The 25,415-nt window shown below is 42.3% G+C and overlaps 1 protein-coding gene across 1 annotated transcript in view; it reads left to right on the top strand.

The window, feature by feature from the left end:
* The window catches only part of LOC115225821 (general transcription and DNA repair factor IIH helicase subunit XPB), a 59,819-nt gene that overhangs the window by 26,955 nt on the left and 7,449 nt on the right, over positions 1–25,415 (top strand). The window contains exons 12-19 of the mRNA XM_029796791.2: positions 8,695–8,767; positions 10,636–10,755; positions 13,151–13,353; positions 15,801–15,866; positions 19,393–19,529; positions 22,442–22,538; positions 24,241–24,358; positions 25,163–25,311. Coding sequence (XP_029652651.1) covers positions 8,695–8,767; positions 10,636–10,755; positions 13,151–13,353; positions 15,801–15,866; positions 19,393–19,529; positions 22,442–22,538; positions 24,241–24,358; positions 25,163–25,311 — 963 coding nt within the window. The remainder of the gene's footprint in view (positions 1–8,694; positions 8,768–10,635; positions 10,756–13,150; positions 13,354–15,800; positions 15,867–19,392; positions 19,530–22,441; positions 22,539–24,240; positions 24,359–25,162; positions 25,312–25,415) is intronic.

The raw sequence follows: 25,415 nt of genomic DNA, 5'->3' as shown, positions 1-25,415 counted from the left end.
TGTGTCCTTTATACAAATCCACAATTTTTCAGTTAGAGGGCTCGCACTTTCTATGGTCATTCAAAACCGCCCAAGGGTGGTCTTGTACATCTTTACATTTCCCCAGTCACCCCGCAAATCTCTCTTTATATAAACAGCAAAATGTCTGTGTGTGTGTCCTTTATACAAATCCACAATTTTTCAGTTAGAGGGCTCGCACTTTCTATGGTCATTCAAAACCGCCCAAGGTGGTCTTGTACATCTTTACATTTCCCCAGTCACCCCGCAAATCTCTCTTTATATAAACAGCAAAATGTCTGTGTGTGTGTCCTTTATACAAATCCACAACTTTTCAGTTAGAGGGCTCGCACTTTCTATGGTCATTCAAACCGCCCAAGGGTGGTCTTGTACATCTTTACATTTCCCCAGTCACCCCGCAAATCTCTCTTTATATAAACAGCAAAATGTCTGTGTGTGTGTCCTTTATACAAATCCACAACTTTTCAGTTAGAGGGCTCGCACTTTCTATGGTCATTCAAAACCGCCCAAGGGTGGTCTTGTACATCTTTACATTTCCCCAGTCACCCCGCAAATCTCTCTTTATATAAACAGCAAAATGTCTGGTGTGTGTCCTTTATACAAATCCACAACTTTTCAGTTAGAGGGCTCGCACTTTCTATGGTCATTCAAAACCGCCCAAGGGTGGTCTTGTACATCTTTACATTTCCCCAGTCACCCCGCAAATCTCTCTTTATATAACAGCAAAATGTCTGTGTTGTGTCCTTTATACAAATCCACAACTTTTCAGTTAGAGGGCTCGCACTTTCTATGGTCATTCAAAACCGCCCAAGGGTGGTCTTGTACATCTTTACATTTCCCCAGTCACCCCGCAAATCTCTCTTTATATAAACAGCAAAATGTCTGTGTGTGTGTCCTTTATACAAATCCACAACTTTTCAGTTAGAGGGCTCGCACTTTCTATGGTCATTCAAAACCGCCCAAGGGTGGTCTTGTACATCTTTACATTTCCCCAGTCACCCCGCAAATCTCTCTTTATATAAACAGCAAAATGTCTGTGTGTGTGTCCTTTATACAAATCCACAACTTTTCAGTTAGAGGGCTCGCACTTTCTATGGTCATTCAAAACCGCCCAAGGTGGTCTTGTACATCTTTACATTTCCCCAGTCACCCCGCAAATCTCTCTTTTATAAAACAGCAAAATGTCTGTGTGTGTGTCCTTTATACAAATCCACATTTTTCAGTTAGAGGGCTCGCACTTTCTATGGTCATTCAAAACCGCCAAGGGTGGTCTTGTACATCTTTACATTCCCCAGTCACCCCGCAAATCTCTCTTTATAAAACAGCAAAATGTCTGTGTGTGTGCCTTTATACAAATCCACAACTTTTCAGTTAGAGGGCTCGCACTTTCTATGGTCATTCAAAACCGCCCAAGGGTGGTCTTGTACATCTTTACATTTCCCCAGTCACCCCGCAAATCTCTCTTTATATAAACAGCAAAATGTCTGTGTGTGTGTCCTTTATACAAATCCACAATTTTTCAGTTAGAGGGCTCGCACTTTCTATGGTCATTCAAAACCGCCCAAGGGTGGTCTTGTACATCTTTACATTTCCCCAGTCACCCCGCAAATCTCTCTTTATATAAACAGCAAAATGTCTGTGTGTGTGTCCTTTATACAAATCCACAACTTTTCAGTTAGAGGGCTCGCACTTTCTATGGTCATTCAAAACCGCCCAAGGGTGGTCTTGTACATCTTTACATTTCCCCAGTCACCCCGCAAATCTCTCTTTATATAAACAGCAAAATGTCTGTGTGTGTGTCCTTTATACAAATCCACAACTTTTCAGTTAGAGGGCTCGCACTTTCTATGGTCATTCAAAACCGCCCAAGGGTGGTCTTGTACATCTTTACATTTCCCCAGTCACCCCGAAATCTCTCTTTATATAAACAGCAAAATGTCTGTGTGTGTGTCCTTTATACAAATCCACAACTTTTCAGTTAGAGGGCTCGCACTTTCTATGGTCATTCAAAACCGCCCAAGGGTGGTCTTGTACATCTTTACATTTCCCCAGTCACCCCGCAAATCTCTTTATATAAACAGCAAAATGTCTGTGTGTGTGTCCTTTATACAAATCCACAACTTTTCAGTTAGAGGGCTCGCACTTTCTATGGTCATTCAAAACCGCCCAAGGGTGGTCTTGTACATCTTTACATTTCCCCAGTCACCCCGCAAATCTCTCTTATATAAACAGCAAAATGTCTGTGTGTGTGTCCTTTATACAAATCCACAACTTTTCAGTTAGAGGGCTCGCACTTTCTATGGTCATTCAAAACCGCCCAAGGGTGGTCTTGTACATCTTTACATTTCCCCAGTCACCCCGCAAATCTCTCTTTATATAAACAGCAAAATGTCTGTGTGTGTGTCCTTTATACAAATCCACAACTTTTCAGTTAGAGGGCTCGCACTTTCTATGGTCATTCAAAACCGCCCAAGGGTGGTCTTGTACATCTTTACATTTCCCCAGTCACCCCGCAAATCTCTCTTATATAAACAGCAAAATGTCTGTGTGTGTGTCCTTATACAAATCCACAACTTTTCAGTTAGAGGGCTCGCACTTTCTATGGTCATTCAAAACCGCCCAAGGGTGGTCTTGTACATCTTTACATTTCCCCAGTCACCCCGCAAATCTCTCTTTATATAAACAGCAAAATGTCTGTGTGTGTGTCCTTTATACAAATCCACAACTTTTCAGTTAGAGGGCTCGCACTTTCTATGGTCATTCAAAACCGCCCAAGGGTGGTCGTGTACATCTTTACATTTCCCCAGTCACCCCGCAAATCTCTCTTTATATAAACAGCAAAATGTCTGTGTGTGTGTCCTTTATACAAATCCACAACTTTTCAGTTAGAGGGCTCGCACTTTCTATGGTCATTCAAAACCGCCCAAGGGTGGTCTTGTACATCTTTACATTTCCCCAGTCACCCCGCAAATCTCTCTTTATATAAACAGCAAAATGTCTGTGTGTGTGTCCTTTATACAAATCCACAATTTTTCAGTTAGAGGGCTCGCACTTTCTATGGTCATTCAAAACCGCCCAAGGGTGGTCTTGTACATCTTTACATTTCCCCAGTCACCCCGCAAATCTCTCTTTATAAACAGCAAAATGTCTGTGTGTGTGTCCTTTATACAAATCCACAATTTTTCAGTTAGAGGGCTCGCACTTTCTATGGTCATTCAAAACCGCCCAAGGGTGGTCTTGTACATCTTTACATTCCCCAGTCACCCCGCAAATCTCTCTTTATATAAACAGCAAAATGTCTGTGTGTGTGTCCTTTATACAAATCCACAATTTTTCAGTTAGAGGGCTCGCACTTTCTATGGTCATTCAAAACCGCCCAAGGGTGGTCTTGTACATCTTTACATTTCCCCAGTCACCCCGCAAATCTCTCTTTATATAAACAGCAAAATGTCTGTGTGTGTGTCCTTTATACAAATCCACAATTTTTCAGTTAGAGGGCTCGCACTTTCTATGGTCATTCAAAACCGCCCAAGGGTGGTCTTGTACATCTTTACATTTCCCCAGTCACCCCGCAAATCTCTCTCTTATATAAACAGCAAAATGTCTGTGTGTGTGTCCTTTATACAAATCCACAATTTTTCAGTTAGAGGGCTCGCACTTTCTATGGTCATTCAAAACCGCCCAAGGGTGGTCTTGTACATCTTTACATTTCCCCAGTCACCCCGCAAATCTCTCTTTATATAAACAGCAAAATGTCTGTGGTGTGTCCTTTATACAAATCCACAATTTTTCAGTTAGAGGGCTCGCACTTTCTATGGTCATTCAAAACCGCCCAAGGGTGGTCTTGTACATCTTTACATTTCCCCAGTCACCCCGCAAATCTCTCTTTATATAAACAGCAAAATGTCTGTGTGTGTGTCCTTTATACAAATCCACATTTTTCAGTTAGAGGGCTCGCACTTTCTATGGTCATTCAAAACCGCCCAAGGGTGGTCTTGTACATCTTTACATTCCCCAGTCACCCCGCAAATCTCTCTTTATATAAACAGCAAAATGTCTGTGTGTGTGTCCTTTATACAAATCCACAATTTTTCAGTTAGAGGGCTCGCACTTTCTATGGTCATTCAAAACCGCCCAAGGGTGGTCTTGTACTCTTTACATTACATTCCCTTGTCACCCCATTGTTGTGTGTGGTTTTTTTCAGTTAGAGGGCTCGCACTTTCTATGGTCATTCCGCCCAAGGGTGTGTGTATTTCTTTACATCTTTACATTCCCCAGTCACCCCGCAAATCTCTCTTTATATAAACAGCAAAATGTCTGTGTGTGTGTCCTTTATACAAATCCACAATTTTTCAGTTAGAGGGCTCGCACTTTCTATGGTCATTCAAAACCGCCCAAGGGTGGTCTTGTACATCTTTACATTTCCCCAGTCACCCCGCAAATCTCTCTTTATATAAACAGCAAAATGTCTGTGTGTGTGTCCTTTATACAAATCCACAACTTTTCAGTTAGAGGGCTCGCACTTTCTATGGTCATTCAAAACCGCCCAAGGGTGGTCTTGTACATCTTTACATTTCCCCAGTCACCCCGCAAATCTCTCTTATATAAACAGCAAAATGTCTGTGTGTGTGTCCTTTATACAAATCCACAACTTTTCAGTTAGAGGGCTCGCACTTTCTATGGTCATTCAAAACCGCCCAAGGGGGTCTTGTACATCTTTACATTTCCCCAGTCACCCCGCAAATCTCTCTTTATATAAACAGCAAAATGTCTGTGTGTGTGTCCTTTATACAAATCCACAACTTTTCAGTTAGAGGGGCTCGCACTTTCTATGGTCATTCAAAACCGCCCAAGGGGGTCTTGGTACATCATCTTACATTTCCCCAGTCACCCCGCAAATCTCTCTTTATATAAACAGCAAAATGTCTGTGTGTGTGTCCTTTATACAAATCCACAACTTTTCAGTTAGAGGGCTCGCACTTTCTATGGTCATTCAAAACGCCCAAGGGTGGTTTGTACATCTTTACATTTCCCCAGTCACCCCGCAAATCTCTCTTTATATAAACAGCAAAATGTCTGTGTGTGTGTCCTTTATACAAATCCACAACTTTTCAGTTAGAGGGCTCGCACTTTCTATGGTCATTCAAAACCGCCCAAGGGTGGTCTTGTACATCTTTACATTTCCCCAGTCACCCCGCAAATCTCTCTTTATATAAACAGCAAAATGTCTGTGTGTGTGTCCTTTATACAAATCCACAACTTTTCAGTTAGAGGGCTCGCACTTTCTATGGTCATTCAAAACCGCCCAAGGGTGGTCTTGTACATCTTTACATTTCCCCAGTCACCCCGCAAATCTCTCTTTATATAAACAGCAAAATGTCTGTGTGTGTGTCCTTTATACAAATCCACAACTTTTCAGTTAGAGGGCTCGCACTTTCTATGGTCATTCAAAACCGCCCAAGGGTGGTCGTGTACATCTTACATTTCCCCAGTCACCCCGCAAATCTCTCTTTATATAAACAGCAAAATGTCTGTGTGTGTGTCCTTTATACAAATCCACAACTTTTCAGTTAGAGGGCTCGCACTTTCTATGGTCATTCAAAACCGCCCAAGGGTGGTCTTGTACATCTTTACATTTCCCCAGTCACCCCGCAAATCTCTCTTTATATAAACAGCAAAATGTCTGTGTGTGTGTCCTTTATACAAATCCACAACTTTTCAGTTAGAGGGCTCGCACTTTCTATGGTCATTCAAAACCGTCAAGGGTGGTCTTGTACATCTTTACATTTCCCCAGTCACCCCGCAAATCTCTCTTTATATAAACAGCAAAATGTCTGTGTGTGTGTCCTTTATACAAATCCACAACTTTTCAGTTAGAGGGCTCGCACTTTCTATGGTCATTCAAAACCGTCCAAGGGTGGTCTTGTACATCTTTACATTTCCCCAGTCACCCCGCAAATCTCTCTTTATATAAACAGCAAAATGTCTGTGTGTGTGTCCTTTATACAAATCCACAACTTTTCAGTTAGAGGGCTCGCACTTTCTATGGTCATTCAAAACCGTCCAAGGGTGGTCGTGTACATATTTACATTTCCCCAGTCACCCCGCAAATCTCTCTTTATATAAACAGCAAAATGTCTGTGTGTGTGTCCTTTATACAAATCCACAACTTTCCAGTTAGAGGGCTCGCACTTTCTATGGTCATTCAAAACCGTCCAAGGGTGGTCGTGCACATCTTTACATTTCCCAAGTCACCCTGTAAAGCCATTAAAAAATCAATAGAAGTGACTTTAAAAAAAAAATTTTCTATCCAAATCCCAATCAAAATGCCCGAAACTTGATACGCCAATTGAATGCCAGCTAGCTGTATGTGATTGGTCAGAGATTTGGACAGTACTCGCATGTATGTGCGCATGCACGCAGCTGTATATGCATGCAGTAGCACTATGACCCGGTGTTGCCGGGTCATAGTGCTAGTCTGCAATAAATTGCTTAGGCTTCTACAATACACAGTGTTTAAACGCTTTTTCATATAATTCCTAATATTTAATTATAAAAATATTGTAGTTTTTAGACATTGAATAGTTATGAGGGTCTCGCCCCCTCCCCGCTGAATAAAATAGGAACCAAAGGGGTCCATGAGTAAAAAATAGTTGAGAATCATTGGTTTAGATGTTAGCAATCACAAGATTGCTGGTTTGGTTCCCACTGTAAGGTATCAAGGGATGAATCTAGGACATTTACTTCCTCCAAGGACTTCTATATCATCATCATCATCGTTTAACGTTCGCTTTCCATGCTAGCATGGGTTGGACGATTTGACTGAGGACTGGCGAACCAGATGGCTGCACTAGGCTCCAATTTTGATCTGGCAGAGTTTCTACAGCTGGATGCCCTTCCTAATGCCAACCACTCTGAGAGTGTAATGGGTGCTTTTATGTGTCACCGGCACGAGGGCCTGTCAGGTGTTACTGGCAACGGCCATGCTCAAATGGTGCTTTTTACGTGCCACCTGCACAGGAGCCAGTCCAGCCACACTGGCAACGACCTCGCTCGAATGTTTTGTTCACGTGCCAGTAAGGTGACACAGGTAACGATCACGCTCGAATGGTGCTTTTTACGTGCCACCAGCACGGAAGCCACTTTGTTGCTCTGGCAACGATCACGCTCGGATGGTACTCTTAGCGCTCCACTAGCACGGATGCCAATCATCGAATTTCCTGAGGAAAACAGACAATGATTTAAAACTTCTTAATATATTGGAGAGGGGTTAATTAACTGAGGGGCGTAATTGTCCTAATGAGGTAATTATCCTGGGTTTTTATTACAGACTCTTAGTTACTCTAAATGGTCAAGAAGTTTACTTAGCAATCACATGACTGGGGTTTCAAATTCTACTGTGGGGTGTCTTGGAAAAGTGTTTTTTGCTATAGCTTCAGGGTGGGGCCAAGCCCCGGGCGAAATGCTTGGCAGTATTTCATATGCGGTTACGTTCTGAGTTCAAATTCTGCCGAGGTCGACTTTGCCTTTCATCCGTTCGGGGTTGATTAAATAAGTACCAGATACGCACTGGGGTCGATATAATCGACTTAATCCATTTGTCCCTTCTGTGTTTAGCCCCTTGTGGGTAGTAAAGAAATAGTAAACATTGATAAATGGAAACTGTTAGGATGCCTGTTGGATGGATAGTACGCGTAAAACAGTAGTGCAAGGATTCAGCTTTGTCATATTCTGTCTTGGAGATTTCGCCTGAAGATTACAATAAGGGGACATGTGTTAATGGATTTCTCAGCCACTGGGATGTGAATTCAATGAGCTTGACTGATCAGATGATCAAACAACTGAGAAGTCATTACTGGAGATTCTGACCAGCTGGAAAAAGAGAGGCAGTGGTGAAAATGTGCCATGGTGAATGCGGCGAGCTGGCAGAACCGCTTGCATGCCCCGCAAAATGCTTAGCGGTATTTCATCTGCTGTTACGTTGTGAGTTCAAATTGCGCCGAGGTCGACTTTGCCTTCAGGGTCGATAAATTAAGTACCAGTTACGCACTGGGGTCGATGTAATCGACTTAATACCTATGTCTGTCCTTGTTTGTCCCCTCTATATTTAGCCCCTTGTGGGTAATAAAGAAATAGGTATTTCGTCTGCTGTTACGTTGTGAGTTCAAATTCCGCCGAGGTCGCCTTTGCCTTTCATCCTTTCGGGGTCGATAAATTAAGTACCAGTTACGTACTGGGGTCGATGTAATCGACTTAATACCTATGTCTGTCCTTGTTTGTCCCCTCTGTGTTTAGCCCCTTGTGGGTAATAAAGAAATAGGTATTTCGTCTGCTGTTACTTTGTGAGTTCAAATTCCGTCGAGGTCGACTTTGCCTTTCGTCCTTTCGGGGTCGATAAATTAAGTACCAGTTACGCACTGGGGTTGATGTAATCGACTTAATCCCTATGTCTGTCCTTGTTTGTCCTCTCTGTGTTTAGCCCCTTGTGGGTAATAAAGAAATAGGTGTTGGAAGGATGTGAATATAAGAAGGGGAGAGCGGAGAAATAAGTTCACGGGAGTGTGAGAAGATAGTGGTAGACAGATATAGATGGGGGAAAGGGAAACAGCTTAAATAAGTTATTAACCTGTTTTTTCTTCTTCTATTTTTCTCTTCCTGAATTATTGTTGTCAAAAGTTCAAAATGTGGTCAACTGCCAATGACGGCATCATCTGTCGGTTTACTTCTGATGCTAAGGACAAACCTAACGGTAAGATCTTCTGGTTTCTCTTTCAATGTTTCACTGGAATAAACTAACTAAGGGCTTCTAACCTTGTAGCATTCGGATTACGGATTATTCTTTTACTTCTTTCAGTCATTGAACTGCGGCCATGCTGGGGCACTGCCTTGAAGGGTTTTAGTCAAAGTGACTCCAGTACTTAGTTTTTTTTTTGCTTTTTTTTTTAAAGCTTGGTATTTATTCTATCATCTCCTTTTGCTGAACTGCTATGATACTGGGATGTAAACAAACAAACATCATTTGTCAAGTGGTTCAGGGACAATCACAAAGGTACAGACACAGTCACATACACACACATGCACACACAGTATGGTGGATAACATTTTATTATTTATGTGCCCTTTTCAAGCCTAGCCAGGCTCATGGACCCGGTTTCTGTGGCGTATGTGTTCCCTGCAGCTGGACGGGACGCCAGTCCATCACAGTGTTACTCATGAAAGAGTAAGAGAAATTTGGGGCGAAAGAGTACAACAGGGGTCGCCACCACCCCCTGCCGGAGCCTCGTGGAGCTTTAGGTGTTTTCACTCAATAAGCACACACGGCGCCCGGTCTGGGAATCGAAACCGCGATCCTCCAACCTCGAGTCCACTGCCCTAACCACTGGGCCATTGCGCCTCCACTGGTGGAAGACTTAGTCACTCATAATAAAAAGGAATACTGGTGGAATGTCCCAATGAAGGCCTCAATAAAATGTAAACATAATAGACCCGACATAGTGATTTGGGATAGAGAAGAGAAACTGTGTACAGTTATGGAAATCAGCTGCCCAGTGGATGATAACATAAAGATGGAGATCAGTGAAAAAGAGACTACCTATACTGAGCTATTGAAAAATCTGCAATTACTCTATCCATGTTCAGGTTTATACCTGTAATTACTGGGGCACTGGGATATGTAACACGCTGCCTAAATGCCAATCTTGAGAAATTAGGTTTCTCAAGACGAGAAAGGAGAAAGCTGATTTGAAGACTACAGATTCAATCCATCACTGGAACTGTAAAAATCTGTAAAACATTCCAGAAGTTTATTATTTAAGTATATATATGAGCATGTCTAGTTGAATACTTGGGGGTGAAGTAATTGAATTACCCGGCTCCCCTGAAATTGCTGGTCTTGTTCCCAAATTTGAATCCACCATTATTATTATTATTATTGTTGTTGTTGTTGTTGCCGGTGGCACGTAAAAAGCACCATTCGTTCGTGGCCGTTGCCAGCCTCGCCTGGCCTCCGTGCCGGTGGCACGTAGCACCATCCGTTCATGGCAGTTGCCAGCCTTGCCTGGCCCCCGTGCCGGTGGCACGTAAAAGCACCATCCGTCCCTGGCCATTTGCCAGCCTTGCCTGGCCCCCGTGCTGGTGGCACGTAAAAGCACCATCCGTCCGTGGCAGTTGCCAGCCTCGCCGGCCCCCATGCCGGTGGCACGTAAAAAGCACCATCCGATCATGGCCGTTGCCAGCCTCGCCTGGCCCCCGTGCCGGTGGTATGTAGCACCATCCGTTCGTGGCAGTTGCCAGCCTCGCCTGGCCCCCGTGCCGGTGGAACGTAAAAGCACCATCCGTCCGTGGCCATTTGCCGGCTCCGTCTGGCACCTGTGCGGGTGGCACATAAAAAGCACCCACTACACTCACGGAGTGGTTGGCGTTAGGAAGGGCATCCAGCCGTAGAAACACTGCCAGATCAGACTGGGCTTGGTGCAGACTTCTGGCTTCCCAGACCCCAGTTGAACCGTCCAACCCATGCTAGCATGGAAAGCGGATGCTAAATGATGATGATGATTATTATTATTATTGTTGTTGTTGTTGTTTTTACTATCATTATTGTTTTTATTTGATTTGTAGATTGTTCCATATGTATCAGTACTTATTCCATGTTGGCCCACACGAACAAAAGATCTTGGGAAGCTGAACAGATGATGCAGTGGTTACAAAGCAAAGAATGGGGCCTCATGGTCTTGGATGGTCAGTGGTCATTTTCTTTCACCTTCGTAATTCACACATGCACACACATACAGATACACATATCTTTCTATCTTTAACTGGTTTTGGTCCTTTGACTGTGGCCATGTTGGGGCATCACCTTGAAGGGTTTAGTCGACCAAACTGACCTCTGCTTTTTTGTCAAGTCTGGTACTTATTCCATTAGTCTCTTTTAACCAAACTACTAATTTAACAGGACATAAACAAACCAACATCGGTTGTCAAGTGGTGGTGGGAGACAAACACAAAGACTCACACACATGACAGGCTTCTTTCAGTTTCCATCTACCAAACCCACTCACAAGGTTGTGGTTGGCCTGGGGCTATAATAGAAGTCACTTGCACAAGATGCCATGCAGTGGGACTGAACCCGGAACCATGTGGTTGAGAAGCAAACATCTTACCACGCAGCCATGCCTGCACCTATAAAGCCTATTTCATGATCATGATGTTAGTGTCCAGTTTTCCATGCTTGAATAAATCAGAATTGGTCAAGGGAGCGAATTCTAACTCCACTTGTTGTTCAGTCCCACTTTACAGCACATTATATACACACCTTAACCCTTTTGTTATGACATTTCTTCCCTTGTCTCAATTAATTTTGAAAATAATGAATTTATGAAAATCATTTTGTCATGGCAAAAGCCTGGTTAGACGCTCAACCTTCTGAGATCTTTTACAGGTCTTAGAGACATCGAAGAACCGCTGCAACAAGTGTGTTAATCTGAGAGGGGAATATGTTCTTTAACTCTTTTACTTGTTTCAGTCATTTGACTGCGGCCATGCTGGAGCACCGCCTTTAATCGATCAACTTGACCCCGGGACTTATTCTTTTGTAAGCCCAGTACTTATTCTATCGGTCTCTTTGCCGAACCGCTAAGTAACGGGAACATAAACACCCAGCATTGGTTGTCAAGCATGCTAGGGGGACAAACACAGACACACAAACATATATATATATATATATACATATAGCACTTGGCATCCTTATTTAGGAGCCCTTAATTATATTTCTATATGAATAATATTTTTCTATATGAATAATATTTTTCTATATGAATAATATTTTGTCTAATGACTAATTCGTTCTTTGTGCTGGGCCACTGGTAGTAATCTATATTATTACCCTTTTGATTATATACATATACATATATACAACAGACTTCTTTCAGTTTCTGTCTACCAAATCCACTCACAAGGCTTTGGTCGGCCCGAGGCTATAGTAGAAGACACTTGCCCAAAGTGCCATGCAGTGGGACTGAACCGGAACCATGTGGTTGAGAAGCAAACATCTTACCACGCAGCCATGCCTGCACCTATAAAGCCTATTTCATGATCATGATGTTAGTGTCCAGTTTTCCATGCTTGAATAAATCAGAATTGGTCAAGGGAGCGAATTCTAACTCCACTTGTTGTTCAGTCCCACTTTACAGCAACCCGTATACACACCTTAACCCTTTTGTTATGACATTTCTTCCCTTGTCTCAATTAATTTTGAAAATAATGAATTTATGAAAATCATTTTGTCATGGCAAAAGCCTGGTTAGACGCTCAACCTTCTGAGATCTTTTACAGGTCTTAGAGACATCGAAGAACCGCTGCAACAAGTGTGTTAATCTGAGAGGGGAATATGTTCTTTTACTCTTTTACTTGTTTCAGTCATTTGACTGCGGCCATGCTGGAGCACCGCCTTTAATCGATCAACTTGACCCCGGGACTTATTCTTTTGTAAGCCCAGTACTTATTCTATCGGTCTCTTTGCCGAACCGCTAAGTAACGGGAACATAAACACACCAGCATCGGTTGTCAAGCAATGCTAGGGGGACAAACACAGACACACAAACATATATATATATATATATACATATAGCACTTGGCATCCTTATTTAGGAGCCCTTAATTATATTTCTATATGAATAATATTTTTCTATATGAATAATATTTTTCTATATGAATAATATTTTGTCTAATGACTAATTCGTTCTTTGTGCTGGGCCACTGGTAGTAATCTATATTATTACCCTTTTGATTATATACATATACATATATACAACAGACTTCTTTCAGTTTCTGTCTACCAAATCCACTCACAAGGCTTTGGTCGGCCCGAGGCTATAGTAGAAGACACTTGCCCAAAGTGCCATGCAGTGGGACTGAACCCGGAACCATGTGGTTGGTAGACAAGCTACTTACCACACAGCCACTCCTGCGCCTATGTTGAATAAAATCATAATTAACTGATCCTCCTGTATTTTCTTTTACCCAAAGCCTGGAGATTTTCATCACCCACTCCTATATACATATACACACCCTAAATATAATCTATATATATGCATGTACTGACACTTACCTGTTTTTCTCTCTCTCTGTTTAACAGAAGTACAGACAATCCCAGCCAAGATGTTTCGTCGGGTCCTCATGATAGTACAAGCTCATTGCAAGCTTGGTTTAACAGCTACCCTGGTACGAGAGGATGACAAGATTGCTGACCTTAACTTCCTTATTGGCCCCAAATTGTATGAAGCCAACTGGATGGAACTGCAGAATAAGGGATTCATAGCCAAAGTCCAGTGTGCTGAGGTCAGTTAAAAATTACCATTTTTTAAATTCAGGTCTTTTAACCCATTATCATTCAGATTACTTGGTCAAATGTGATGCTTACTGTAAATCTTCGAGTATAATACGCAGGGGATTTTTAGGGGGCTGTACATCTGAAAAACCTAAACCTTGTGTATAATACGCACCCCATCTCTAACCTGAGTCAAGGAGGTCTATATAACGTCCTTGGTTTGTAAAAATGTATACGTAACGTCCTTTATTATTATTGTATATATAACATAATGCAAATGTTTAGCTTTTTTGTGCATTTTGTATACAGAAAATAAAGAAATAACAGTAATAACGTTTAATAAATGTTGCTTACTGCAAGTTATGGATGATTCTTTTATGACTTCATTGCTTTCAGACTTAGCTTAAGGTATTTTCACGCCCTTGGGTATAATACACAGGGGATTTTTAGTGGGCTGTACCTCTGAAAAACCTAAACCTTATGTATAATACGCACCCCTTCTCTAACTTGAGTCAAGGAGGTCTATATAATGTCCTTGGTTTGTAAAAATGTATATGGTAATGTCCTTTATTATTATTGTATATAATCCTCTGATTAACCAGAGATTTATAGACGTCCTAAATGAAACATGATGATGATGAGTTACAGACTTGTAGAATAGAGAAGTGGAAGTCCTATAGGACAGTTTGCTGAGTGCTGCAGAGCAAATTTGTGACTGGTGCAAAGTCCCAACCAGGCCTAGGGTGGTGGAACAAAGTGGTTGACAGGGCCATTAGAGCAAAGAAACAGGCTTGGAAGGACTTGATGGATGGTGGTTGCAGGGAGTTATATCAGGCAGCTAGAAGGGAAGCTAGGAAGCAGGTGTACATTTAGCCAGGAGTGAAGCAGAAACAGAAGTTAGCCAATGCCTTACAGCATGAGGACCAGAAGCTTGAAGTGTTTCGAGATCTTTTCCTTTTGAACGGCAGACAATTTCTAGTTAACTAAACACTTTAAAACTTTGTATACTGGTAGAATGTGTCAAAATAAAAGATTTTTTTCTCTTGGCTTTCTTGAGAAAATTGTAATTTGTTTGTTTAACGTAGTTTAATTTTTCGAATTTTAACAATCCTATGCTCTCTTTTGAGCTAAAATCATTTGCTGTGTCTAAAACTGAGACAACATCCTGTAACTAACCCTAACTCTACATTTTTTTTTCTTAATTGTTAAATTAATTTAATTGTTACGCGTGTAAAAAAACTAAAGCAATGGAATTAGATTAATTTAACAATTAAGAAAAAAAGATTTAGGGTTAGGGTTAGAGGGGAGGTTTAGGGTTAGTTACAGGATGTTGTCTCAGTTTTAGACGCAGCAAATGATTTTAGCTCAAAAGAGAGCATAGGATTGGTTAAAATTGCCGAACTGCTCGGATTTTCAGACGAAGTATCTTACAAACTATAGAATTTTCTCAATAAAGCCAAGAGAAAAAGATGTTTTATAAACACATTCTACCAGTATACGAAGTTTAAAAGTGTTTAGTTCAGTAGAAATTGTGTTGACATCTGCCGTTCAAAAGGAAAAGATCCGTGTTTCGGCTTGCAACACTGTATGCCAGGGAAAATTGTACTGTTGTACATAGACACTAACATTGCACACCCAGCGAAGCATTCTAGCTTCATTTCTTTCAAGCCTACGCATGTCCTTGGTACTCACAGCCCTGTTTCATTGCCGTGTAGCATAGCTATTCACACACAGACATCATATAGCCTGCCTGTTATTCTGAGGAATCCATCCAGAAAGTCCAATGATGGGTGCTTCTGATAGGGTCCCGTGGAAGATTTGCCTGAAGATTTTGCTCCCGGGACTCTCCCAGGAATAGTGAGTGGTGAAAATGGATGGATGGATAGATTTGGTTTAAGGGAGATCTTGCTGCTATTTTTAGCAAATTAAACAACTACAGGCGTAGGAGTGGCTGTGTAGTAAGTAGCTTGCTTACCAACCACATGGTTCCGGGTTCAGTCCCACTGCGTGGCACCTTCGGCAAGTGTCTTCTACTATAGCCTCGGGCCGACCAAAGCCTTGTGAGTGGATTTGGTAGACGGAAACTGAAAGAAGCCCATGGTATATATGTATATACATATATATGTGTGCGTGTATGTTTGTGTGTCTGTGTTTGTCCCCCTAGCATTGCTTGACAACCGATGCTGGTGTGTTTACGTCCCCGTCACTTAGCGGTTCGGCAAAAGCGACCGATAGAATAAGTACTGGGCTTACAAAGAATAAGTCCCGGGGTCGAGTTGCTCGACTAAAGGCGGTGCTCCAGCATGGCCGCAGTCAACTGACTGAAACAAGTAAAAGAGTAATGAGAGTGTATACTATTTGTTGTTTCTAAGCTTGTTTCCTTTTTCCTAATTTGACAGTTTCTTTTAATTAACACTTAATTCTTAATTATATTTTCCCTGTCTGTTCCTTGTTTCAGGTCTGGTGCCCCATGACTCCAGAGTTCTATAGAGAATACCTCCATACACACTCACAGAAGAGATTGGTAAGTGAATTTTCAAAAGCAGGGTGTTACTTGATTTGGGGTTATCCACCTTAACCTTATTTAATCGACCTCAAAAGGATGAAAGGCAAAATTGACCTCGGCGGAATTTGAACTCAGAACGTAACAGCAGACGAAATACCTATTTCTTTACTACCCACAAGGGGCTAAACACAGAGGAGACAAACGGATTAAGCCGATTATATCGACCCCAGTGTGTAACTGGTACTTATTTAATCGGCCCCCGAAAGGATGAAAGGCAAAATCGACCTCGGCGGAATTTGAACTCAGAACGTAGTGGCAGACAAAATACCTATTTCTTTACTACCTACAAGGGGCTAAACACAGAGGAGACAAACGGATTAAGCCGATTATATCGACCCCAGTGTGTAACTGGTACTTATTTAATCGGCCCCCGAAAGGATGAAAGGCAAAATCGACCTCGGCGGAATTTGAACTCAGAACGTAGTGGCAGACAAAATACCTATTTCTTTACTACCTACAAGGGGCTAAACACAGAGGAGACAAACGGATTAAGCCGATTATATCGACCCCAGTGTGTAACTGGTACTTATTTAATCGGCCCCCGAAAGGATGAAAGGCAAAATCGACCTCGGCGGAATTTGAACTCAGAACGTAGTGGCAGACAAAATACCTATTTCTTTACTACCCACAAGGGGCTAAACACAGAGGGGACAAACAAGAACAGACCTAGTGGCCCTCAACCATTTTTTACCTATGGACTCCTTTGAATCCTATTTTACTCTTCTGGACCCCTGTAGCTATTTGTTGTATATAAAAAAAAAAACCTATTGTATTCTTATAATCAAATATTATTAGGAATTCAATAAAAAATATGTTAGGATATCTTGTGTAATGTAGGTGACAAGCTGGCAGAATCATTAGCATGCCGGGCGAAATGCTTAGCGGTATTTCGTCTGCCGTTACGTTGTGAGTTCAAATTCCGCCGAGGTCGACTTTGCCTTTCATCCTTTCGGGGTCGATAAATTAAGTACCAGTTAAGCACTGGGGTCGATATAATCGACTTAATACCTATGTCTGTCCATGTTTGTCCCCTCTATGTTCAGCCCCTTGTGGGTAATAAAGAAATAGGTATTTCGTCTGCCATTACGTTCTGAGTTCAAATTCTGCCGAGGTCGACTTTGCCTTTCATCCTTTCGGGGTTGATTAAATAAGTACCAGTTATGCACTGGGGTTGATATAATCGACTTAATCCGTTTGTTTGTCCCCTCTGTGTTTAGCCCCTTGTGGGTGGTAAAGAAATAGGTATTTCGGCTGCCACTACGTTCTGAGTTCAAATTCCGCCGAGGTCGACTTTGCTTTTCATCCTTTCGGGGTCGATTAAATAAGTACCAGTTACACACTGGGGTTGATATAATCGACTTAATCCATTTGTTTGTCCCCTCTGTGTTTAGCCCCTTGTGGGTAGTAAAGAAATAGGTATTTCGTCTGCCACTACGTTCTGAGTTCAAATTCTGCCGAGGTCGACTTTGCCTTTCATCCTTTCGGGGTTGATTAAATAAGTACCAGTTATGCACTGGGGTTGATATAATCGACTTAATCCGTTTGTTTGTCCCCTCTGTGTTTAGCCCCTTGTGGGTGGTAAAGAAATAGGTATTTCGTCTGCCACTACGTTCTGAGTTCAAATTCTGCCGAGGTCGACTTTGCCTTTCATCGTTTTGGGGTCGATTAAATAAGTACCAGTTATGCACTGGGGTCAATATAATCGACTTAATCCCTTTGTCCCCTCTTTATGTAGCCCCTTGTGGGTAGTAAAGAAATAAGAATATCATGTAGAAATATAAACAATTTATTGCACATAAATTTTTACAGCAAAATCTTATACGGACCCTCATGAGTCATATGGATCCTGGTTGAGACCTACCGGTTTCGACTCTTCTCATCGGTCTTTGGTGTTGTAATTGTTAGTTGTTGTTCTCTTCATGAAGTAGATATCTTAGGTTTAAACTGAAGGTGAAATACCTTATTAAATTCATTGAAAAATATTCAATGGAGATTGTTTGGGAGGATTACCCATCCACCAGTGAAACTTGCCAATGAAACCATAATTTTCAGTGAACGGTGTTGTATGATTTGGGGTTACTCACCTCGATTAGTGAAACTCTGTGGTTTATGACTGTTGGGACCATAATTTTCAGTGGAAGTTATTTTGGTTGGGTTACCCACCCCAACTGTAAAGCTTTCCACAGCAATTGCATTACACCTCCTATCCATCACCACCACTTATACTTTGTCTTGTCTGTTACAGCTCCTATACACTGTCACCACAGCCTATACTATATTCTGTCTCTTTTATAGCTCCTGTACACCACCTTTCACTACTACTCTAACCTGCATTATATCCTCTCTCTCTCTCTATTCCACTACCACTATTACTGTAACCTATACCAGTGCTTTTCACTTTTTGCTGGAGCGGAACCCCAAGGAAACATTCCACTGGCTAGAGGAACCCCTGTGCAATAATTTAATAGTCTTATGCACACATATAGGCGCAGGAGTGGCTGTGTGGTAAGTAGCTTGTTTACCAACCACATGGTTCCGGGTTCAGTCCCACTGCGTGGTACCTTGGGCAAGTGTCTTCTGCTATAGCCTTGGGCCGACCAAAGCCTTGTGTGATTTGGAGTGGATTTGGTAGACGGAAACTGAAAGAAGCCCGTCGTATATATGTATATGTATATATATATATATTATATATATATATATATATATATATAGGCGCAGGAGTGGCTGTGTGGTAAGTAGCTTGTTTACCAACCACATGGTTCCGGGTTCAGTCCCACTGCGTGGTACCTTGGGCAAGTGTCTTCTGCTATAGCCTTGGGCCGACCAAAGCCTTGTGAGTGGATTTGGTAGACGGAAACTGAAAGAAGCCCGTCGTATATATGTATATGTATATATATATATATATATATAGGTGCAGGAGTGGCTGTGTGGTAAGTAGCTTGCTTACCAACCACATGGTTCCGGGTTCAGTCCCACTGCGTGGCACCTTCGGCAAGTGTCTTCTGCTATAGCCTCGGGCCGACCAAAGCCTTGTGAGTGGATTTGGTAGACGGAAACTGAAAGAAGCCTGTCGTATATATGTATATATATATGTGTGTGCGTGTATGTTTGTGTGTCTGTGTTTGTCTCCCTAGCATTGCTTCACAACCGATGCTGGTGTGTTTACGTCCCCGTCACTTAGCGGATCGGCAAAATAGACCGATAGAATAAGTACTGGGCTTACAAAGAATAAGTCCCGGGGTCGAGTTGCTCGATTTGAAAAAAAGGCGGTGCTCCAGCATGGCTGCAGTCAAATGACTGAAACAAGTAAAAGAGTAAAGAGAGAGAGATATCTGCACTGGAGACTTAAAAATTACTGCCGATTTTAGCAGTTTTGTAACTTCTTGCGGAACCCCTGGACTGTACTGGCAGAACCCTAAGGCTCCGCGGAACCCTGGTTGAAAACCACTGATCTATACCATGTCTTTGTCTCTTTCTCTTACAGCTTCTCTACACAATGAACCCCAACAAGTTCCAGTCCTGCCAATTCCTAATTCAGTTCCACGAGAGAAGGAACGACAAAATTATTGTCTTCTCAGACAATGTATTCGCCTTGAAGAACTACGCCATTAAACTGAACAAGTACGTACACACCTTTTGTTGCTGTGGAACTTGTCTTAGGCTCGACTTGATTCTGTAGACTTTGTTCCGTTCCAAATGGGGATTCCACTCATGTCCATCTCATCTGTTTTATACACATTCATCATCATCATCATCATCATCATCGTTTAGCATCCGCTTTCCATGCTAGCATGGGTTGGATGGTTTGACTGAGGGCTGGCAAACCAGATGGCTGCACCAGGCTCCAGTCTTGATCTGGCAGAGTTTCTACAGCTGGATGCCCTCCACTCGGAGAGTGTAGTGGGTGCTTTTATGTGCCACTTGCACAGGGGCCAGTCAGGCGGTCTCTCTCTCTCTATATATATATCATCATCATCATCATCATCGTTTAGTGTCCGCTTTCCATGCTAGCATGGGTTGGACGGTTCAACTGGGGTCTGGGAAGCCAGAAGGCTGCACCAGGCCCAGTCTGATCTGGCAGTGTTTCTACGGCTGGATGCCCTTCCTAACGCCAACCACTCCATGAGTGTAGTGGGTGCTTTTTATGTGCCACCAACACAGGTGCCAGACGAGGCTGGCAGCAGCCACGGTTGGATGGTGTTTGTTACGTGCCACCAGCATGGAGGCCAGTCGATGCGGTGCTGGCTATGGCCACATTCGGCTGGTTCTCTTATGTGCCACCGGCACTGGTATCACAGCTACAATTTCCATTGATGTTGATCGATTGTATACCTAAATTATGTCAGGTCACTTTTGAGTGCCACTGGTAACACGTAACCCAGTACAACCTGCTGCATGGTCCGGCCGTCGGCGACTAAACCGCTTACCCCCACCAAGCTTACTTGGTGAGGAGGGTGTTTATTGGACACCCTGTGGGATGAAAAACAAAACCCGTCAAAGGGCGGAGGAACTCTTGAGAGTCAACGGCCATCCAATAAATGTGTAATAATATAGATGTAGTAGAGACTGCTACTCGATGATTTGTCTGCACAGTCACACCAGGAAGTGCAGATTCAGTAGAAATTGTCACCCATAATTATGACCCGAGTATCGATCTATTGCATTTCAATCTGTTTTAGGGTTGGGGGGGGTATCTTTTTTTCTTCAGAAATGTAAATAAACCCAATCTGTTTCTTAAACGAGGGACATATTCATATGGCACAGAATGTTTTCACCTCAATAGATGTCATTGATTGGTTGAAATTGCAGATTTTTTCGGTTTGAACAGCAGTTTTTTCTAGCGGTGTCATATGAAATTGTCACCCATAATTATGACCCTAGTATCAATCTATTGTATTTCAAACCCACCACCTTTTCCGAGCTACACCATCATCTCTCGAGACGGACAGATGCCGAAGAAGAGTATCCCTAAATGTATCTAGGACTATGCTATTGAATTTGCCCTTTTTCAACTCTTTTGTTACCATATTTCTGTTGGAGGAATTACAACTGTGTTTCGTGGTCTGCTACCACAACAGCTCCTTTATAAGATCCAGTTAGCTCAAGACATAATCAGGAGGAACCATATTCGGTTTCGGCCCCTACTCCTCTACCGTTTTGACGTGGCGGGGTCCCCCCTTTCGGAGGTGTCTTCAGCTCTGGTGTTGGGTGCATGTCTTCTTTCTTCTGTTCCCTGGCCTCTTCGATGTATCGTCAGGGAGTGTCAGCCGGTGACTGACTGCCTTGTCAAATTTCTCCCTTTAAATACCTGCCGCTAGGCTCCAGCAGGCAGTCCCAGCAAGTTGTCACGTGACACTGTCTCACCGTAACTGACTAGTGAAGGCGCGTAGTTTCAGCTTGTCAGTCAGCTTGTCTCACCTAATGATGTTATTTCCTGTCGGCGTGTTTATGACTTTCAAGCCATTTTCGGTCTTCCCACTTCAGCCATATATAGAAGCTGGCTTTTTCGACAATTAAGTTTGTTACAATTAAGTTTGAAAAATCACAAAGCATTCACTTAACCCTTTAGTGTTTAAACCGGCTGTATCCGGTCCAAATATTCTACTCATTTTATGCTCAAACTGGCCAGAACCAGCATCTCACACCTACCTTGCAATGTCATTCTAAAAATAAACAATTACATTGTGGCTTAGTGGTTAGGGTGTTAGCACCATGGTCGTAAGATTGTGGTTTCGATTCCTTGAGCAAAACACTTCATTTCACGTTGCTCCAGTCCACTCAGCTGGCAAAAATGAGTAACGCTGTGATGGACTGGCGTCCCGTCCAGCTGGGGAACACATACGCCATAGAAACCGGGCCCATGAGCCTGGCTAGGCTTTAAAAAAGGGTGCATTTATTATTCCAACCCATGCTAGCATGGAAAACGGGCGTTAAATGATGATGATGATGGCATTTTTCAAATCTTGAAGTTACAAGATAATACCAGATTAATATTTTAAAATGTAAATGAATAAGGATTACTTTTGACATATTAATTTGAACACTAAAGGGTTTAGTAACTTGGTTATTATTAAACTGGTGTTAGCTTGCTTACGAACCAGTGGGAGGGTGATGTTTAGCAGGGTTAACGGATCTTTTCGGTTTGAATGGCAGTTTTTTCTAGCGGTGTCATATGAAATTGTCACCCATAATTATGACCCTAGTATCGATCTATTGCATTTCAATCTGTTTTAGGGTTAGGGTTAGGGGTGGGGGACAATCGCAGACACCCCTCCTACACAAGCACACACACACATACACAATGGGCTTCTTTTAGTTTCCGTCTATCAAATCCACTCTTACGGCTTTGGTTGCCCCAGGGCTTTAGTAGAAAACATTTACCCAAGGTGCCATGCAGTGGGACTGAACCCAGAACCATGGTGGTTGGGAAGCAAACTTCTTATCACACAGCCAAAGTAAATAAATATACAGCTATGTGTGTGTATATATTCACACATGTATATATACATGTGTTCTTATGTTTCTTCTAACAGACCTTACCTCTATGGACCAACATCGCAGGGAGAACGACTACAAATTCTACAAAATTTCCAGCACAACCCAAAAGTCAACACCATTTTCGTCTCCAAGGTAACGCTGTCTTTCTTTTTTTATTTATTACATTACATCAGGTGTGCGTGTGTGTCAGTGTGTCACTGTTTAACTCTAGGTTAGACCTGATCCAAAAGCTCTACGACCAAAAATGGTCTAGTTATGACCATTCCACCTTCACGGACAAAGTGTATCATCATCATCATTGAATGTCTTTTCCATGCTAGCACGATTTCATCTACGAAGCAATTGCCCCAGCTCCCCTTCAGGGTTGGTGAAAGCGATGTGGTGGACAACGAAAAACCTGGCTGATGACAGTCAAGGCTGATCTGGAACCCAACCTAGGCCCCCATATCTACGGCGTTCGCCGCTGGAATAAGGAGTGGTTGGAGATCATGCGGTCGTTAGCCTCAAATCGCCAGGTCTGGTCGGCGTTTGTGAGAGATGCAGCATTGAGGATGACTGAAGCCAGCTCAACCCACCCCGGGTGAATGCTGTAAGAAGATGCTAGCATGGATTCGATGGCTTGATAGGAGCCTGCCAGGCAGAGAGCTGTACCAGGATCCAGTTATCTGTTTTGGGCATGGTCCCTACAGCTGGATGCCCTTCCTGAAAAATAAAAACATTTACTCTATTATCCTGCATAGTCCAAGAAAAATAGGGTAAATGTTTTTTATTTTTCATTCTCTTTCAAAATTACAAGTATTAGTGGTTTGTAGTTTAACTACTCTTTCTAGCGAGTCAGATGTCCTGTTATGGCCAGTGTTTAAATTTACACTATTTATATATATGTATATATATATATATATATATATATATATATATTATATATATATATATAATTGTTTTCAAGTACTTTGATTTTTCTGGGAGTCCCTTTTTAAAGTAGAAGAAATAGCTAAGGTGTTTTGGCTGCTATTTCTAAACATCGGTATGTGGTAAAGCAAATCTTTGCTGAACCCTAATTATAAAGTATATATATTATAAAGACAGTCAAAAATTGTGAAGCATGACTGTCACCACTACTACATGAACCTGAAGATTGCAGAATTTAATGCATGAAAGTACTAGTTCAATCAGAATGAACATTTAACATTCTATTATTTTATTTTATTTTATTATATTATATTATCTTATAATATATCATTATAAGATTGTAAATAAAACGTGAAAATCAGACAAGGTTGGAATTCCTTTTATTAATATATATATATACATACAATCCGACCGTACGACAGGCACCCATGCCAACCCCCCTTTGCTTGCGAAGACATGTTGGGGCAAGCGAAAGCGAAATCGAATTGGACCAGCCAGGATCCCTGGTCTGGTGGTACGTAAAAAGCACTATCCGACTCGTGGCCGATGCCAGCGCCGCCTTGACTGGCTTCCGTGCCGGTGGCACATAAAATACACCAATCCGACCGTGGCCGTTGCCAGCCTCGCCTGGCACCTGTGCAGGTGGCACGTAAAAAGCACCCACTACACTCACGGAGTGGTTGGCGTTAGGAAGGGCATCCAGCTGTAGAAACATTGCCAGATAAGACTGGAGCCTGGTGCAGCCTTCTGGCTTCCCAGATCCCCGGTCGAACCGTCCAACCCATGCTAGCATGGAGAACGGACGTTAAACGATGATGATGATGATACATGATGATGATGATATATATAATTGGTGTATGTTTGCATGTCTCTGTACTGAGCTGTCTACATGTCTATATTCCTGTACCATTTTCTCTTACAACAGGTTGCAGATACGTCATTTGATCTCCCAGAAGCCAATGTTCTCATCCAGATTTCAGCTCATGGTGGCTCACGACGACAGGAGGCACAGCGGTTGGGTAGAATTTTACGAGCTAAGAAAGGTAGGTCTGTTTGGGTCAGCGTTTCCCAACTGGGGCTCCAAGTAGCATCAGCATACCACCCACTTTTCCATATTTGCATGGGTCAGGCAGAGTTTGTTGAGGCAGATGTCCTTCCTTTTGTTGACCCTCACTTGTTTTCAAGCAAAGTAATGGACTCTGGCTCATGCAGGCATGGAAAGTGGACATTAAAACAATGATGATAATGATAATTTTTATTATCTAAAACATGACATTATTTAGGTCTCAGTTTTTGAGGGGAGGGGATAAAAGGGAAAGTCAACTGGCAGAATTTGAACTGAGAACATGAAGACATTGTCTAATGATACAAAAATAAATAATAATGTGCAGGAGTGGCTGTGTGGTAAGTAGCTTGTTTACCAACCACATGGTTCCGGGTTCATTCCCACTGCGTGGCATCTTGGGCAAGTGTCTTCTGCTATAGCCCCGGGCCAACCAATGCCTTGTGAGTGGATTTGGTAGATGGAAACTGAAAGAAGCCCATCGTATATATATATATATATATATATATATATATGTGCATGTGTGTGTGTTTGTCCCCCTAGCATTGCTTGACAACCGATGCTGGTGTGTTTACGTCCCCGTCACTTAGCGGTTCGGCAAAAGAGACCGATAGAATAAGTACTAAGCTTACAAAGAATAAGTCCATGGATCGATTTGCTCGACTAAAGGCGGTGCTCCAGCATGGCCGCAGTCAAATGACTGAAACAAGTAAAAGAGTAAAAGAGTAATGCCTGCAAAAAATATGTCTGTCTGTCTCTAATTTCTTTCCTCTTGTTACAACAGGAGCTGCCGCTGAAGAATACAACGCCTACTTCTATTCTTTGGTGTCGCAAGACACATTGGAGATGCAGTATTCGATGAAACGACAGCGGTTTTTGGTAAACCAGGGTTACAGTTACAAAGTGATCACCAAATTAGCCGGGAAGGAAAAGGTAAGTCTTTCGTGGTTCCATGCATTCTATAACTGAATTGTACTAACCGAAGCGAGACTGTTGACCACACGATCATAGTTTCAAATTTTTACTTCTTATCAAAC

Source organism: Octopus sinensis, linkage group LG28, assembly GCF_006345805.1.
Source record: "Octopus sinensis linkage group LG28, ASM634580v1, whole genome shotgun sequence".
Classification (NCBI taxonomy): domain Eukaryota; kingdom Metazoa; phylum Mollusca; class Cephalopoda; order Octopoda; family Octopodidae; genus Octopus; species Octopus sinensis.
The sequence above is the reverse complement of the archived record's forward strand: the minus strand, read 5'-3'. Positions and strand labels throughout refer to the sequence as shown.